Here is a 13,356-nt window from a genome sequence, read left to right on the forward strand (position 1 = left end):
TGGGACTTTTTGTTACCAGACTCTGTTGTCCACATGGACCTCATCCCAGTTGTCAAACCCAAATCCCTGCTCAGGGCAACAACACTCATCTCTCTTTCCTAAAAATTTTCCCATCTGCCGTAACCTTTAGAACTGGAATCTCATCCATTTTAATGTTTCCCATCTCAGACTCCCTAAAATATATCTGAGGAGAGAGAGAAAGATGAAGGCAGGCAGAGAGGGAGAGTAAGAGGGAGGAAAAGAGTAACTCTGGGCCAAAGTCACAGCTGAAACACTGACCTGGATAAATCAGGGAAACATAAACACATAGTTTCTGGAGAGAAAGGGGAGGGAGGGGGCGCTGCTACCCCAAATATTCCACCCCGGGGACCCCAGCGAGAGGCAGGGGACCCCCTTATCCCACCTCCCCATCACAACCCGCTCTAATTATTTATTTTCCTAGGGTGTAAATGTCTTCGAGGGATTGCTGTGTAAAAGCCAACAGGTCCTGGGAGGTCACAACAGTCCTGTGGGATGGCAGAGGTATGGGGTTCGTTGTTCACACTCACACAATCGCACTAGCCAGCGTGAACATGCACACACAAATACACAATCATAAACAAACACATGCAAAAGTAAAAATGCTTGCACACATGCTAATCATATGCTCATATCCACCAGTACCCCCCACATCCACATGCACATGAAGCGTCCACAAACACAGCCCCCCACCTCCCTCTGCAGCCTACTGATTGTGTTTGTTGTCTCAGGGTTAGGTCTGTTGTTGATCCCCTGCGGGGCTTTTGGCTGCTCCGTTATCACGCATAATGGCTTCCATACCTTGACAGTATAGGTGTGTGTTTGTGAATGCATGTGTGTGGCTGCAGGGGTGTAGCCTGTACGTGTCAAGATCAGGCTGGAAGGTGGCAGCAGTGGCTGTCAGGGGTCTGTGACCGCCTTAGGAATGAATATCATTTGAAACTAACTGTCACCAGGTTAAAAAAAAAGAAAAAAAAAAGAAAAGAAAGTGCTGAAAGTAATTCTTTAACAGTAAAATTACTTATTAGGATTTCACACATATCACTGAGGATCAAGCACCAACTTTAGGAACCTGTGGAAACCTTTGGAAAGTCTTACTGCAAACGGAGTGCGGAAGAATATAAAAAGATTTAAGGAGCACACTGCGTCTTCTCACCTTTCATTTGGACCTGTTTAAAAACCTAATTACTTGCTCTAAAGCTGCTTCAGGACTGTTTTCTTAACTGCCTCCATTCACCGGGGTCACTGGTGAATTTTAGGGCAGTTTCATGTGCACCATCTATTACACATACCACACAACCAAAGGGATTGTAGTATATGCTTCAGCCAGGACGTACACTTGTAACTTTTTCCAGAAAACGACCCCTTGTTTTGCATAAAAATACTGTTAATACTACAAAGAGTGGGTTATTTTCCCATTTATCAGCATCACAGGGCTCACATACTTCTATATGAAAAGTCCTCTTAATTTCACTTCATCGAGTTTTGGGGAAAAGTTTTTGCTTTATTTGTCTCCAGGGAAATTTGTCTTGGACATAAAGGCTGCCAAATAAAAATACATACATAGTGCAGAAACAGAAAGTGCATAGCACAGGCAAGTACAGAAACAGGGTGCATTTTTTCTATTCCTGGCTGACAAAATGATAAAAGTTACTCAGCTGTAGGAGCTGACATACGCCTAAAATAACCAGAAGGACAGGGTATTTTAATGCTAAATAAAATAACACTGCCTTAAGGTCAGAGTTGAAATGCATCTTAATTTAATCACTGCGTAGCAGCCTGGTGTACAAGGATGCACCATAGTATTCACAAGAAAAGTGCACTTAAATATCCTGATTAATGAATGAAGGGGTGAGCGTTAAAACGCATGAAGTTTTCATTGCAAAAGTAAACCAAGCGTTCAGTTTGAAAAGTCCAATCAGTGGTGTTTGAGAGTTTAAGATGCTCTGATAACTCATTCCTGACTTCTGCAAGGCATGTTAAGTTTTCTAAGCTTCCATGTGACAAAATTCACTGTTGTCTCCACAGGATTATGAGAGGAAAGCCAAAATAGAAACGTGCATTATAAGGCCACAGGGCACAATATGATATTTAAGAAAGATGATGACAGACAGACAATAAGATTTCCTTAAACTGACATGAAATTTCACTTACAATCGCTCGGCATTCCTCGGTACTCCTTTAGGCACAGTCTTCAAGCCCAGACCCTGGCAGTCCACATGCGACCCGGAGCAGCTGCACTTGTGTGGGCATCCAGTCACCGAGGCAGCGCACACCAGCAGCGCAAAACCCAGAGCCCAAACCCGGCAGAGCGCAGCTCGCTTCTCCGGCCCGATCGGAGGCATGATATCCACTCAAATTACTTCCAAAGCGATGTTAATTGAAAATCCACTGGGGGGGAGTAGATGTTGTGGAAGTAGGGATCCCGAAAAAGGTCAAGAGAGGCCGCTCGACTGTGTGGTTTGAAAAAAGAAGTGATGAGAGCCGAAATCAAATCAATCGCTGCTGCAGAAGTTCACCAAAAAGTTTCTCTCAGGAGACTCGATCAGTCAGGATCTCCTTAAAACGCTCCCTTGCCATTGAAGAAAAAAAGGAAGAAAATGAGGATTTAACTGCGACACTTGCAAAGAAAAAGTTTTCTTGTTCTTTAAAACATCCCACCGCGCGTCACTCAACTCGATGCGTAAAAGTCTCTCTCCAAATGCTCCCCATTCACAAACTCCCCGAGAAGTTATGAAGCCTGAAACTTTCCAAGGTGAAAATGTTTAGCTGGGGTGTAACCTCCTTCTAGGGAACATCCCTCCGCTGCCAGGGAATAAAAAGTGAGAGTTGCAGAGGAGTTGTAGGGCTAATCAGTAAAGAGGAGGAAAAAAAAGTTGAGAGAGCGGAGGCGCAACACAGACTGGTACGCCTGGAGGTTGTGAGAATGAGAGAGGCACACAGATTTGTACTTAGGTTTCCCCAAAAATCTTCTCTCTCTGCCTCTCCCTCCCTCCTTCTCCCTCTCTCTCTCTCTCTCTGTGTTGATGTCACCAGAAAAGAGCTCTACAAACTTTCACTCGTCCCTTATCTCCTCCACAGAAACATACACTCGGATACTTTCCCACACAGACGGACACAACTCCAAACTCTCAGCTCGTGGCAACAGTGCGCATATTTCAGCTCATTTCCCAGCAGCTCGTCCTCTTTTATCAAGGCCCATATATCATCTTAATGATTTACTTTGTGATCATATAGTTGGGTTTGAGCCACGTCTTTTACGAGCCATCACTCCAAATAGTCAAATGCATCACACTTGGGAAATCTGTGTCAACTTCACTGATTAATGCATGTCTGATAGATCACTCTGAGTTTGACAAACTGTCATTGAGCTGAATTTATCTTCTATTGTGTTGGAAAATGGCATGAAGTCCACAATGACTTGAAACAACATCAAAACTTGGACTTTTTTAAATTGATTTTTAATTAATAAAAGCAAAGGTTTAAGTTGACTGATAAGGTTTCATGGCTCCTCTTTAATATCTGACATAATCTTGGATTTGAGTGTACATATTCTTTGGTGTGAGCTCTGTTCAAGTCCCGGTTCATCCTGCAACTATTCATAGTCACTACACTGATTTCCACACATTTCTTCCCTGCAGCAGTGAAGTGAGAAGACTCCTTCAGTAAAGAGTGGGTGCCCTTCTGCTGCCCTCTATTGGTAGAAGGTGAAACTTTCATAACCTCACTGTGGAGACTCATCAATTTTCAGTTACAGTAATAAAATAATTTCACTTCTCATTAAATCAGTGTCCTCTAAATTAATTTAATTCATTTGGGGAATTTTCCTGCAAATGTCAGAAAGGTTTTTTTTTCCTCAGCTGTGTCTCAGTGTGTAATGAACAGTGGAAAAGTTCATAAATATTGTAATGCCTGGAATCCAAACGGAGTAATTCAGCGTCTCATTCTGGAACGCGAGCTAATTAAAACATCAGTTTTCCTGTCAGCTGGAAGCCCACCAGAGACCATACTTTGAGCCAGTTTAATATTTGATCAAGTCTAAAGGAGATACTCTCGTAAACAAATTTATCGTAATGTTTAAAATTAATTCTCCGAAGCCTTTAGAAAAAAGCATCCCTTGTTGAGTTTGAAATATGTCTTTCTGTCTCTTTCTGTCTCATGGCTGCTGAGCATGTACGCTCATTTTCAGGTGCAGCTTGATTTATGGTCAGTCAGTTATGCATCTTCATACCTGAGAGTTGCCGGTCCTCTGGTGCAGCTGGTTCAGTTTATGTGTTTGGTGACTTGTTCAGACGCACACTGATGGTAGCTGCTGAGGAGAAACAAACATCCATTATCAGTTACTGCAGCATCAGGTTTCAGGGATCATCTGAATTCAAGTCTTGAGAGACCAAACTGTCTTCCCTCAGTTGTTTTCAATCACATATAAGTATAAATGTATACATAGACAAAGTGAGCAGTGTCTAATTTAGCCTTATGTGCACATGTGAATGTCAGTGTGTGTGTCATATGTATAAAGACAACCTCAGAGAAATATGTGAGCCTCTTGTTTATTCCCTGTCTACTTTTTTAGATATGCTCTCTATTCCCTGTCTACTTTCTTAGATATGCTCTCCATCATCCAATTTTCATCTCATTTCCTTTTAGGAAGGGAAAATTCATCAGAAGTTGGCGTATTGAAGATCTCTCTCACACAGCCCCCTTTACTGTTTAAGGGGACATTAGAAAATGAAGCTGCTTTGAAACTATTCTCAGTGTCAGATCGATGGCGGCAGCAGAGCAGCACAGTTCTTTTTCACAGCCACTAACTCCAGCTCCTCCCCGTGGGGGATCCCCAGGTGCCCCCCTGCCATTCGGGGAAATTAAATCCCTCCAGAGTTTCCTGGGTCTGCCCTGAGGTTTCCTCCCTGCTGGCCATGCCTGGGGAGGCACAGGAGCGAGCAGCCTGTCATGGAGTAAGCCTGGCCTCTCAGATGAGAAAACCCATTTCAGCTGCCTGCGCTGTTATCACCATCAAGAGCTTAAACGCAGGGGTGTAGCGGTGAAACAGTACCAAGACAAACACATCACAAAAGCATTAACATTTGGGAACAGCCAGATAGTGTTAAGTAGCTGCCACACTGGCTACGGTTACATGATGGCTTCTCATTCGGAATGAAATAAATCTGAATGAAATCATTCGGAATTAAAGTCTTTCCAGGTAGTTTACATAGGAAATATTCATTCCGAATGAGGGTTTACATGGGAGATCAGTTCAATCGCCTTTATTCAGGTCTGTGCAAGGTTTGGGCCAGGGAACGTTATTGATTATTTTAGGGGGCGGGGCGGATGTTACATGTTTACGTTTATCGGAAGAAAACACTGTAGTCCTCGCTCCAGATAACAAGATGCTTGACGACGCCGTTCCTAGTGCCTTTTTCGGGCGTGTTTTGCTTATATTCTTGAAGCAGCAGTACGACAACAACCTTGTCCTGCTAATGCTTCATCTGTTGAGGAGGAGAAGGGAAGTAGAAGACCGTGCTGTGGCGAATGGAAACCGGTGAGTGCAACAAGTCCGACTGCTCTATCTCAGCCCGTTGCTATGCAGCCCATTGCTATGCACGCTATATACGTCATCGCGCCAGAATGGCAAGGAAACGAGCATGTGCAGAAAGACCGGAATGAACTTAAAGAGGAATGAGTGTATACATGCACACACAATTCTTTCATTCGGAATGACGAACGGAATAAACCACCCCCTTTAATCGGATTTAATTTTCAATCAGAATGACCATTTTTCAATCGGAATGACTGTTTACATGACCACTTTTAATCGGAATGGCCTTTCATTCCGATTAAAAGTGGAATTAAACTGTGCATGTAAACGTACTGACTATGCAGCATGTCCGAAATCTGTGCAGCAAATATTGTTGCCAGAAAATACATATTTTTTAATACATATTAATGCTAACTCACACAAACACATCTCTTACTGTTAAAAGCAAATGAGCATGGCAAACCTAAGGATTGTCAATGTTGCCAGGTGTATGATGATTATAGTATTTGCACAAAAATGGTGCCCTCTGTAGGATGCACTGTCAATAATGCCAAAAAGTGTCATGATGAATATGAGAAGGATTCCAGTCGTGCTGTCTTGTAATTAGATTTTTTAATAATAGGCTGTTACAAAAATTGTGAGACTGAGAGACCTGTGGACTCACACTCCCTTCCACACATCATAATTATGTTTGCTTGCTTTAAAAAAACAACATGGGTAGATTTGTAGACTTGTCAAAAAGTTGTTGAATATGATAAGAGTCTCAGAAAATATCGCAGTTTCACAGTATAATGATATTACAGAATTTAAGTTGTTATCAGTCAGATGACCCTTAAAGGAATGAAAAGGGAAGGGTTATAGTTGGTTAAACAAACATTTTATTACTGTAACTGAAACTTGAAACCATTTTGTTAATGGAAGTATGTGTAAAAAGTCTCCCCTTAGAAAATAACTGAAACAAAGGCCAGGCAGATTCAACGTCCAGTTGTATTATTTTTATCAATATTGTGGATAAGCGACGTGGTACAATAACCATCAACTTTTATATCGCAACCCTTCACATATGATCCTTTTATTCTCAAGATACAATATTTTAAGCCACTGATACCAACAAGCCTGTAGGTAAGTAAATTTAAACAGGCACCAACAAAAGATGCTAACAACAGATTTAATGCTAGCAAAGCGCCCACATAACTAACACTGCAAACTAAATAAGGAATTACGAATGAACAAAGAAGTTATTGACCACTCTAAGACTCATTTGAATTTGAGTAAAATACTTAACAAAATGTTCAGTTACCTGTTTTGTCGAAAGACATTAGTTATAAGCTGCTGCTGGGCCAACTGCCCCAAGGCTCACTAAGCTAACGTCAATATGAAGCTAACATGACACATCCAGAAATTTCCTCTTTATTTTAATAACAAGGCACTTTGTGTTCATTTAACACAACATTTCTATTCTCCTATATTTAAAGAATGTAGGCATTAATAGTTTTGTACTTTTATAGCTGTATATTGTAACTTTAAAGTTTTGTTAATAGTGTTCATGCCACCGTTAGCTGCTAACAGTAACAAATGTGTTTTCTCACTGACTGAGACTGGCAGTTAGCTAGATGTTAGTTAGCTAACGGTAGGCTAGCTGTTAGTTAGATGTTAGCTAGCTAACGGTAACATTAGACTAACTAACCTGTAAAAAGCTAACGAGGCTTTCTAGGCTTTAAAAATGTAATTAATGGGGAAGTAACGTTAGACAACACAACTGTCCTTACATAATATTTAATTAATTTCACAGCAAAAGTTAAACTAAAAAGGTTTTTTTTTTTTTGCATTATTTTACTTCCATTTATGTTTAACAGCCAGAGAAGTCCTCTGAGAGGCTATTTCCATGATTTATTTTCTCTAACCTTAAAAGCAAAGTTTTCAAATGCAATAGGAAAAGTTTTTCTTACCTGTCTGCTGTGTTGCTGTCTGCCAAAAGTGTGAATAAATTTGATGAACCACACGCTGCAGTCTGTCTCTGCTTCTCTGTTTCTCTCTCTGATACATTTGAGGAGAGCTGAAATTCAACCTGCCCACTGATTAAATTTAGCTAATGCTAAATAAGAAGGAAGAATTCTTTATTAACCTAAATTATGGGGAGTGTCAGGTCTCCCTGCCTCTCCAAAAAGTTACAGTAATGGCAACATACTTGAAATAAATTTCACATTTGCTCACTTGACGTCAAGTTCATGACTGGTTATACCCCACTATACTTTATAACAGTGGTTCTCAAATGGTGTGCCATGGGATTTTGTGATAACCACGCATTATTATTGCAATATTAAATCAGGTGTATACAGAAAGTTATGAAAGAATTTTTAACCTTGCTATATCAGTATGTGCGCACCCATTTCCTAATAAAGAGGCAAATGCTAGCTAAAAATGTAATTTAATTTAATTTAATTGGGGGGAAAAAAACTTTTATAGGGAACCTATTTGTTGCCGTTTGCGCATGGGAATTTTACGTGTGTGATACATTAAAAGTCCTGATTGGCAGCCAGTGTGAGGGATGATAACAATTAAAAGTAGGAAGCCATGAGTGAGACAATGGATTGCTTTATTGTACGGAGCAAATAACAACAACGCACCAGCAAAGAAGACCTACCACCAAAAGAAAAGAGAAAACTTTGAATAGACAATATCAAGAAAGCTACCTGTCTTTTTTTCTTGTCTTGTGATTTGATAAGAGTTAAGCTATTGTACACACATATAAATACAGGTGTGCTGAATTATGGCTTGCCCTTTACCCTTGGGCACAAAAGTTTGAAAACCACTGCTTTATAAAACTCATCTATGGTTTTGTTCTGGGAAGAAGAAGTTGCAAACTCTGATGCAATGGGGATCATGTCACATGCAGTACAGTAACATTAGATTCAGAGGTCGTGACCCAGTTAGTCAACCAAACAACATTCCACTCCAGGTTAAAATGTTAAAACAGATTTAATGAGCTTGAGCAGAGAATAACTATGAGAACAGGAGAGTACAACTAAATCTGTACAACAACAGAGAAAAATAATGGTTTTGAAGAAACATCTGGTGTTGCTTTGTCTCCATGTGTTGCATATCCACTAAATGAATAAAGGAGAGACACAGCGTACATAATGTACATAAAACATAAAGACACAGAGGAAACAGTAAAACAGAAAAGGAGGACACTGAAGAGGAGACGGCACAGAGACGGAGCCACACACATTAAGTCGGACTGATCCGATTTTCAGCACTCTACAAACAATGTGGTAAGTTTTATTGTTGTGCCCTTTACTGTCCCTCTTATTGTTGGTAGTGGTTCAATGTTTTCACAAATGTCTACTGGTAAACACGGATGATTATAGATCTACATTTCATCACTCATCAGGTTATTTAACCAGAAAATCAATGTACCAGAAACTTTGTGTGTATCAGTAACTCTGCCTGGCACATAGACCATGGACGTCTTAGTCTGACTCACCGAGTTTGGACTGTGGCTCTAAGGCTGACATTAGGGCACTGATTTCGGCCAGCATTCTCCCTTCCCTCTGCTATCTGTGTGTTACTGTTTCCAAATCCCCTTCGCTACAGGACACAACAACACCCATCTCCAAGCTAACAACCTACAAGATGAAGATGTTAAGTTTTGATGAAGATTTAGATCGTGCATTAAGGCGTGCCTGCTTTGTTGTTGCAGTAAATCGTTGTTAAGATCTACTACAAATAAAACAACTTGTTTTACACCTCAGAAAAGCCCAGCCTCTGTCTCAATGGACTTGTGTGCTATGTTGATCAATATTCCGAGGCAGCCAGTTGGAGTTGATTTGCCATATCTTTTAACTCTGGCGGCAGAATGCTCAAACGATAGTGACTTCACAAATGTACCATTCCATCCCACTAGACGTGAACTTCTTCTGTGATATTGTAATAATGTTCTGCTACAGCCACATACAGCCAGCAAATTGTCTGTCATTTTAACAAGTCAAGGGAGTTTCTCCAAAGCTAAATTTTAGTCAGGTTTCACCTCCAGGGCACCAATTATTGAATCGTCTCTTAAATCACCAAAAGTTGAATCACAAAACACCGGGCGCTGTTCAACAATACAGATAACTGGCTGTGAATCATGTATGAAAGGACGGCTTTCTTCGTCTGTATCTGACGCTGGAAGTCATTGACCAAGCGCTTGATTTCGACGACTTCAGAGTCAGAGACCGAGTTGTCTGGGCTTAGTGCCGTCCAAGACAACTATGATTGTTTTCACGAAACAAAAACAAACCATGGCGTTTTTTTCCTTATAGTAGAAAGATTATCAGTAATTCCAGACCTTTCTCTAGCACCGACACAGCACTGTGGCTATATTAAGAAAAACTGGATACTGCGTGTTAGAGACTTCCTCTGGTTGAGGCGACTGACTTCCTGTTGGCTCACAGTCATGATTTGTCGTCTAGACTTTTTAAGTTTTATTAAACCATCAGGATCAAATTCTGATAATACAGTGAGTAAATTGGGGGTGTTTTGGGTGCTCACAAAATTTACTCACTGTTTTATTGCTGTTGTTGTTTGAGCCAGTGTGTCATGTGAGTACAACACCAAATTCACCTTACAGTGCAGCGCTGTTCCTGGAGGGCTTGACATGGAAATTTGTCTATAGATTTTAACCCGAGTTGTCATATTTACATTGGCTGAGTCTGTCAGTCACTTCCACACAAATAACTCCATGCCAGTCCTGTTGATGATTCAGTGGGATTTGCTCATAGGAAAGTCTTATCTGAAAATCTAAACAAAACAGTAACGTACTGGGTGATTCTGAATGTAGCAAACAAGATCTGCAAATTGGCTAAACTAGAGAAAATTAAATAGTGACTAACTATTCCCTCCATGAGGTTAGGACACAAAAAAATAAGTGGTCAATTGGGAAAAGTCCCGTCTCTGAAAGCAATGGGAGTTTGGGGCAAACAAATAATGAAAAAAAATTGCACCACCACAAAACAACACATTGAAACACTCAAAATGAAGGAGTGATGGTCCTTTTCCTTACACAAACCGCTGCTTATGAGTGTATGAAACCGCTCTCTGACGGCTTTGTTTGGGCTCATTGGGTTAAGATGCATGTCATTAACTCTTGAGGTTTCGGGTTTGAAATTTTGCTCCGAACCTTTGATTCATGATCCTTCCTGAGCATTTTCTCCCTAAGTCTCCACTGTATTTTGGTGAATTAAGTGGAAAAACCCCCAAACAGGCAGAGCACTTTACAAAATGAGACATTAAGCATTTGTGAAGTGAACAGAGTTGGCTAATACTGAACTTCTCACACCACATAACTACTGCCACTCTTTTTCTTTCTTTCCTCACTCCCTCTCCTGCCATCCCTCGGGTGCCTTTTCAACCCTCCATCTTATTCCCCTTTGCTTTTCGTCTCTCAGACTTCCTCTCTTTCTCTTCCTGTCATTCTGCCACGTATTGACACACTCTCCTTTTATTTCTCTCTTCCTTCCCATTATCCCATCATCTTTTTCCTCTGTGGAACCATCTCCCTGCTACTGTTGTCCCAGTCTCTGTGTTTTTATGAGCCGCCAGACAGTGTGATAATTAGCATCTTTCTGTGGTGCAGGACCGGGCTAGTGACCGGAGTAACAGCTTCACGCTTCACTGCTCACACTCTCTCTCTCACACACACACACAGAGGCAACAAGGCACACATTAATATCACGCTGTCATGCAGAATTTCCTCTCCGATGACCAAGTCTCTCACACATGCATAAGACAATGACATATTCCAGCCCTGCCAATGTACGATGTCATGTGCTCCTTTTGTAGTATGGCTTATATTTATATCATACTATAACTGATGTTACTGGCTTTTTAAAATATTTAACCACGATGGCAACGTTTTCTTAATGTTATAACCTGTAATAACTAATTTTTGTTGGCCACTCCAGGGCAGCAGAAACAAAGCTGTGAACACAACATGAGCCACATTTACATCCAAATACACTGCAAATTTATACCGAATACACAGAAAATCTGCTTAAGAAAATGCAAATTAATGCTTGTTTTATCCACTACTAATATGCTGGCCAGTTATAAACTGTCAGCAGACAGCGTGTTAGCTTGCTGTTGCATTCTCTGACAACAGCCCTCCGTCCTTATGCATCTTATTTTCAGTCCTGCGGCTGTTGACACGTATGTCGCTCTCTTTCCTCTCGATGTGTCAGTGTCAGACAGAGCATCACTACTGCTGCTCATTTTATGTACTTTATACTCACTGACTGATTAATTGGCACTAAGGTATTTAAATCATTGTGGTGTATCTATTATGCATATGATCCATCTGAAGCTCAGGTTTTCTTTATGTTTTTCGCCATTTAACCACTACTAGAAATACAAATGTAACATATGTCTATCTTTCACTATCCTCATTTCTATTTTAAGAAGCTACAAATTATATTCATCTATAAAATAAGCCTGAAATGCTGGAAGTTAGAACAGAAGTACAGAGAGTTGCTGCATAGACCATACACCGTCTCATCTAGTTGCATTGGTGTAAACAATGTTCAGAACATTGCAGACCAGCGAATTGCAAGTAGCTACAAGTTTCAGCTCTTCTCGTTGCAAATCTTTGGTCTGAACTGGGCCTTAGTCTCTTCAGTGAAGCTGAAGCTTGAGTGATCATTTAAGTCACATATTATGTAAACGTAATCATGATTAATTTGCTTGTTTCCATTGTACTTTGCTGCATTTTGCTTTAATCATTTCATTTTATTTATTGGTTTATTTAAAACAGGGACAGTGTACAATAAATGTATTGCACCAGATATAGCGCAATGCTGATTTTCATCTATTGTCCATGGTCATGTATATAATGCACAAATAACAAAAAAAAAAAGGTACTTCCACATAACATTAGTAAATACAGCCGTAGGACACCATGGACTACAAACTTTTGGAGTAAAAGGATATAAATGTTTTGTTTTTGTTTTGTTTTGGGTGCTTTTTTCCCCCCCAAAATTTTCTGTTTCCATTCAGCTCTATTTATGCCCAAATTTAAAATGTCTTTCAGTAAACTAGTCTGCCGCTGTTCTCTTTACTATAGCAAAATGTAGAAAACTAGTGAGCCATGCTAAACCAAAAATCTCAACACTAAACAACCACAGAGATAAAGTAGAGAAGCAATTTGGCCTCAACACTCAAGAATAAAAAATCATGGATAAAAAGGTGAGGCTGTTCGTCCACCTTGTAAAATACAATGGCCTTATAGTGATGTTGGCTTAACTGAGGAATTCCACAATATGTTTGATTATGATTAGGCTACATGGGTCGAGTTTCTTTTGAACAAATTACAGATGAATTATACTTCTTTCAAACTTAATTTTTTTTGATGCAGGAAAACACTGAAACACTGCAAGTGTGCAGAAATCTTTTCTACCAGTTTAAACTTAAATATTTTCAAAGAGTGATAGCCTTTTGGCTTTCTCAATTTTAACTATACACCACTGACTCTGAGATCAAATTCAATTGTGGTAATTATATTAAAAGATTAATTAAATATGGTGTAAAAATTCACTGTAATAATTTTGGTCTTCTGGGGGCCTTTGTCTTGGTTTTCCTCCCTTAAACCTCCTAGTTTCTGCCTCTCATCCCCCTCTTCCTCTCACATATTCTATTCCGCTCTTCTCTCTGTCCCTCCTCCTCCTCCTCCTCCTCCTCCACGTCTCCTCTCTCCCTCCATCCCAACAATGGACAGATTAGAGAATAATTGGTGGAAAGTTTGGACTTCTCTTCACACTGGGCCTCAT

The 13,356-nt window shown here is 40.3% G+C and overlaps 1 protein-coding gene across 1 annotated transcript in view; it reads right to left on the reverse strand.

Moving 5' to 3' along the window:
* slit3 (slit homolog 3 (Drosophila)) overlaps positions 1-3,036 on the reverse strand; it is a 356,338-nt gene extending 353,302 nt beyond the window's left edge. Inside the window, exon 1 of the mRNA XM_033624492.2 lies at positions 2,173-3,036. Coding sequence (XP_033480383.2) covers positions 2,173-2,363 — 191 coding nt within the window. The 5' untranslated portion in view covers positions 2,364-3,036. The remainder of the gene's footprint in view (positions 1-2,172) is intronic.
* Between the last annotated feature and the right edge of the window lie 10,320 nt (positions 3,037-13,356).

The sequence above is a fragment of the Epinephelus lanceolatus genome, chromosome 7 (assembly GCF_041903045.1).
Source record: "Epinephelus lanceolatus isolate andai-2023 chromosome 7, ASM4190304v1, whole genome shotgun sequence".
In the NCBI taxonomy this organism is placed as follows: Eukaryota; Metazoa; Chordata; class Actinopteri; order Perciformes; family Serranidae; genus Epinephelus; species Epinephelus lanceolatus.